Raw genomic sequence first — 6,000 nt, 5'->3', positions numbered from 1 at the left:
GCAACGAAGACCCACGTGCCTCAACTGACCCCTCACACACACCCCCAGCAATGGATGCAGGGGCACTCAGCGACTTAGCTGACTCCTCTAGGAGTATAATGCACGGCCCTCTGCAGACAAGGAACAGGCCGAAGGAAAGGACAACTCTCAAAGGCAGGGTGGATGTCCAAATCAAATCAATATACCACAGATCGCCTGGAGAACAGAGTCCCTCGTAACAAGGGACTCCAAATGGTCCCCAGGTCCTGGCAAATATTGAACATCCTTGTATACCTCACGCCCACAACTACCACAAAGAGAGCTGCAATACTCCCACCATTTTGCTTGGAAGAGACTGAAGAAAGCTGAGGCTCTGAGAAACGGATTTGTCCAGGGTTACTCTGGAGCCCAGTCGTCTCTCCTTCCAGGACCAAGGTTTGAAACACCCTACCCGCCTTTTAGGGAGCTGGAATCCAGGAGAAGCCTACTGGGTGGGGTTGGGGGCATGCGGTACATAGGTGCTGTCTGGAGGGGCCAAGGGTGAGAAACTGCATTCACCATAGATCTTGAAGGGAAGCAGGGAGTCCCAGCCTCAGGGCGTATGAGAGAATATGCAGGTGATGGTGGGCACAGGCTTCACTTGAAAAATGAGGTTATTGTCCTGGTCTGATAGGAGAGGGGGTAGATGGGGAAACAGTGGCTGACTTTATTTTTCTGGGCTCCAAAATCACTGCAGATGGTGACTGCAGCCATGAAATCAAAAGACCCTTACTCCTTGGAAGGAAAGTTACGGCCAACCTAGACAGCGTATTCAAAAGCAGAGACATTACTTTGCCAACAAAGGTCCATCTAGTCAAGGCTATGGTTTTTCCAGTGGTCATGTATGGATGTATCCATATCCAGTCATTATGACCTTCCCTGAGTTCCAAAGGGCAGATGCGAACAGTTGCTAATAGAGTGAAGAGCAGCCAAGAACCCAAAAGAGGCAAGATTAAAGGGACCAGATAAACTCATCAAAAGTAGGAGACCGCCCACCTGAGATGAGATTAAGGGAGTGCAAGCCCACCCCCCGCCACCCACACACACTAACCTTGTCAGACCCCAACAGTATAAAAACCCTCAAGTTCTAGGTTCTCAAGACAGAAGCCTTGGTGCATCTCTCTTTGCCTGGCGAAGTGGTGGAGCTATTCTTTTCTACTTCACCCAAGACTCTTGTCTCCGGGATTTGATTCGACACAGATGTACAGAGGAGCTGAGCTTTCGGTAACAGAAGTCAGTCTCTGAGAAGAGTGTGCTAGACTACCTCTAGGAAAAGACTGAACACTTTCCTAGGCAATTTCCAGTCTGAAGGTTTTGGTTCACCAGGAAGAAAGTGAACATCATGGATCAGAATGATAGCCTCTCTCTGTTTGACCAGTATCTGGCCTCCCCTCAAGGTGCCATGAGTCCTGGAACCCCTGTCTTCAGTCCAATGATGCATTATGGCACAGGACTGACTCCGCAGCCAGTTCAGAGCACCGACAGTCTGTCTACGTTGGAGGAGGAGCAGCAGCAGGCGACGGTGGCAACAGGTCAGCTTTCGAAGACGTCCCAGCAGGCAACCCAGGAGGCCTCGGACCAGACACCGCAGCTCTTCGACTCACAGCCTCTTACGACCGCACCCGTGCTGGGTACCACTCCCCTGTATCCATCCCCCATGACCCCCATGACCCCCGTGACCCCCATGACCCCTGCCATGCCAGCCTCAGAGATCGCTGAGTTGGTACCACAGCTGCACAATATTGTATGCACAGTGAATCTCGGTTGTAAACTTGACCTAAAGAGCATTGCCCTTCTTGCTCGAAATGCTGAATACAATCCCAAGAGGTTTGCTGCTGTAATCATGAGAATAAGAGAGCCCCGGACCACTGCACTGTTATTCAGTTCTGGGAAGATGGTGTGCACAGGAGGCAAGAGTGAAGAACAGGCCAGACTAGCATCAAGAAAATATGCCAGAATCATACAGAAGTTGGGTTTTCCAGCTAAGTTCTTAGACTTCAAGATTCAGAACATGGTGGGGAGCTGTGATGTGAAGTTCCCCATAAGGTTAGAAGCCCTTGTGCTCAGCCACCAACAGTTTGCTAGTTATGAGCCAGAGTTATTTCCTGGTTTAGTCTACAGAATGATCAAACCGAGACTTGTTCTCCTTATTTTTGTTTCTGGAAAAGTGGTGTTAGCAGGTGCTAAAGTCAGAAGTGAAATTTATGAAGCCTTTAATAACATCTACTCTATTCTAAAGGGTTTCAGGAGGACATCGTAATGGCTGTCGTGTGCTCCTGCCTCCTCCACCCACTTTTTTTTTTTTAACCAATTGGTTTTAGTGTATTTGTTGTGTTGTGGACGGTCCCATGTAGTGAGAGGTTGGACTTGAGGTTGTAAATCACAGTTCCAATTGAAGCTCTCCTGCACGTGTACCCCATAAGGGTGCCAAGAACGGGTATTATTTCTGCAGGAAGAACACCAAAAGTGTTACCATAAGTTGTTGAAACTGGGTTAGTAATCGGGCAGTAATGTCTGTTTATTTAGATTTAGATTTCAAACATTTCATGCTTTTTTAAAGTTTTTAAAAATCCTTTCATTTTATTGATTGATTTTGGCTGTGCTGGGTCTTTGTTGCTATGCACAGGTTTGCTTGAGTTGTGGTGTGCGGGCTTCTCCTTGCTGTGGCTTCTCTTGTTTCAGAGCATGGACTCTTAGGTCACTCAGGCTCTGTAGTTTTGACTCCCAAGCTTAGTTGCCCTGAGACATATGTGGAATCTTCCTGAATCACTGATCAACTCCTGTGCCTTGGCAGATTCTTAATCACTGCACCACCAGAGAAGTCCACTTACTACTTTGGACAAGTTGGTTTAAGGGACAAAACTTTGTGTTAAGGCACCTCAACAACTGATAAGATTTGTTTAATTTCTTCCCCATAATCCAGAGTTTTGTTTTGTTTTCTACCAGGAAAAGAAAAATCTGTTTTGAAAGGTGTTGTTTTCTAATTGGTAACTCTTAAGGATTATGTTTCTACCAGATACATTCGCCTTTTCAGTATTTCAGGACAAAAAAGAACGTTTGCATTCGTATTAATGAATTCAAATGGCTGCACGTATCTTTCTTCCTTCAGAGTACTATGTAGAATAAATGCTGTTTATAAGAGTGTTAAGAAACAAACCAAGAAAAAAAAAAAAGCCCAAAATTGAGTCCCTTGGGCTAAGCCCCATTATGATTAGTTTAGGCCCCTCCCAGGAGTAGAATTTTAAACCAATCAATCTAGAATTACCCAATCAACTCCTGCGATGTAATCTGCCTAAAGCCCCCTGCCTTTCTCTAAGGGAGGTGACTTTGCCTAAAATAATCCAATCTTAACTTCCTCTTCCCATCTTCCTTCTGTCTATGAAAGCCTTCCATTTTGTTCAGGTCCTCAGCGTTCTTTTCTATTTGTTAGAAGGGATAACTGCCAGACTATCAAATAAAGCCAATTAGATCTTCCAGTTTACTCGGTTGAATTTTGTTTTTTAATGTTACAAAAGCAGCACCACAGAACAGTGAGGAAGATAGATTTTTTAATAAATGGTGTTGAAAAAATATGATATCTGCAAGGGAGAACTAACGACATAGAATGCCTGCCTCAGAGCTTGGACAAAAATCAATTCCAACTGAATCATGTATCCATGAAGCTTTTTACAAGACATCCTGTGAGAATATATCTTTATGATCTATGGCAATGGTTTTCAGTCTGGGCCAATATTGCTCCTCAGGAGATATTTGACAATGTCTGGAGACTTTTTTTGGTTGTTAAAACTGGGGGCGGGGGGTGGGGGGTGGCGGTGGTGGGTAGGGACTTCCTGGTGGTCCAGGGAAGTTAGTTACATAGAACTGAGTGAACTGGTAAATATGGTTATAATTTTTATGGCTACTATCTAAAAAATTACTGGTTTAAATCTGTGTTTTCCAAGAGTAAGGAAAATCTCCCCCTTAAGCTAATTATGACTTACAATAATTTGGTAAATTATACCTTTGTAAGAAGAATTGAAACATTTATCTTTTTCTATCTGGTTGATCCTGCAAGCAACATTTGCCTGTCTCAAAGGTTAAGCCATGTGTAAGCTGTGTACTGCCTTGACAATGAAACTATGGATAGCTCATTACATCAGTTATGACTCCTTTGGTTGCTTGACTATTGCAACTGGATTTCAACTAGTTGTACTAGTCATTGTTTTAATTTGTTCTTTGTTTTCAAACTGTTTGTGCTTCTTGCCTCCCTGCTGCACTTTGTCAATGGTGCTGGCCGCATCACTTAGATCTGGTCTAATTTACAAGACTGTTGTCTCGTGTAATACCCAGTGTGTAACCAGGCTTCCAACAAAGCTTAAATGACTAAAAATATAACATAAAATAAATGCAACAGTTTCATTCTAGGTATGGGAAGAAGCGACAAGGGAAAATGTCTGCTGGTCGTAATTAGGCACAAGATACAGAGGATCTTTCATTACGCCTGGGGTCTAATCCAAAATTTAGCACCTGGAGTGGCATATCAAGAGCTTTCACCCAATCTGGGATGAGCCTCCCAGCACCGTGAGACGAAATTTGATCATGAACTGTCTCCCAAATATTGATCAAATTTCCAGCCAAGAGGGGAGAATCTGAGAAATGGAATACTTCCTGCCTTGTCAATCATCAGCAATTTCAGCCCTCCAGTGGGAGTGGATGAGCCCTGAGAAAACAGAAGAAGGAGAATACCTGCCACCAGGCAGTCATCAGATTGCAGCCACTACCTATGGTGAACCCTGAGGAAATTCAGGATATGAAAATACAGGATTACAGGCCCCAGACAGCTGAGGTACATATCAAGGAAATAATTTTAATGAGCCCTGACTCTTGCATCTTCCCATACATAGAAAAGCACATAATTCCTTAACATGAGATGCTGCCTCCTGGCTTATATGTCCAATATTTCCAAGTCTACAGGGTAGACACATTCCAAATAGGAACAGAAGAAGACAAATATCAACAACTGGAACACCGATAGCAGACACTCTTGGACGGATCCATCTGATAAAGCAGTTAGAACAGTCATCACCCCCATTTTCCAAGACTGTGGAATGGACCTTGACAATGGGGAACTGCAGCAGGGAAGAGCCAATTCTGACTTCTGACTCCCCGATGGATCTGTTTCTTTGACTTTAACCTTTGTTTTTGCTGCTTTTGTTATTATAATCATACATAATGGCCTGTGTCAGGGAATCCTGCCCCTCTACTGGGCTGTTAAAGTGCCTTTGTTAGAATCTGACCCAGCCCACCTGTGAAACTGGCACCCAGACCTGGGTAAGATGGCTAATTTGAGACATTAGTCTGCCATCCTCTCAGTCAGCTGGCTTTCTGAATAAAGTTGTATTATTTGCCTAAACACCTCGTCTCTCAGCTAATTCTGTAACATGCAGAGTTCCCAGGTTTGGAGAGCCTTTCTATCCCCCATTTCTTGTAGGCAAGTCTCCAGCCTCCATGGCCTTGCTTGAGTTCCAAAAGGTGGATTTGAAACGTAGATAAATTAAAAGACGCTTGCTCCTTGGAAGAAAAGCTATGACAAACCTAGTTCAGACAAACCTAGACAGCATGTTAAAAAGAAGAGACATGACTTTGCCGACAAAGGTCCATCTACTCAAAGCTATGGTTTTTCCAGTGGTCATGTATAGATGTGAGAATTAGACCATAAAGAAAGCTAAGCACCGAAAAATTGATGCTTTTGAAGCATCAATTGTGGTGTTGAAGAAGACTCTTGAGAGTCCTTTGGACTCCAAGGAGATCCAACGAATCAATCCTAAAGGAAAACAGTCCTGAATATTCATTGGAAGGACTGATGTTGAAGCTGAAACTCCAATACTTTGGCTACCTGATGCAAAGAACTGACTCACTGAAAAAGACTCTGATGCTGGGAGGGATTGGGGGCAGGAGGAGAAGGGGACGACAGAGGACGAGATGGCTGGGTGGCATCACCAA

General features: G+C 44.2%; 1 protein-coding gene across 1 annotated transcript; it reads left to right on the top strand.

Moving 5' to 3' along the window:
- The first annotated feature begins 488 nt into the window (after positions 1-488).
- On the top strand, positions 489-5,410 carry LOC101108205 (TATA-box-binding protein-like). The gene has a single exon (XM_060413867.1). It carries the CDS (start codon positions 1,361-1,363, stop codon positions 2,276-2,278), a length of 918 nt encoding a protein of 305 aa, XP_060269850.1. The 5' UTR covers positions 489-1,360; the 3' UTR covers positions 2,279-5,410.
- The last annotated feature ends 590 nt before the right edge of the window (positions 5,411-6,000 follow it).

Source organism: Ovis aries, chromosome 3, assembly GCF_016772045.2.
Source record: "Ovis aries strain OAR_USU_Benz2616 breed Rambouillet chromosome 3, ARS-UI_Ramb_v3.0, whole genome shotgun sequence".
Lineage (NCBI taxonomy): Eukaryota > Metazoa > Chordata > Mammalia > Artiodactyla > Bovidae > Ovis > Ovis aries.
This window is presented reverse-complemented; position numbering and strand designations above follow the sequence as displayed.

Excerpts from the sequence above, each read along its gene's own strand:
- LOC101108205 (XM_060413867.1), top strand. The coding sequence starts at position 1,361 with ATGGATCAGAATGATAGCCTCTCTCTGTTTGACCAGTATCTGGCCTCC.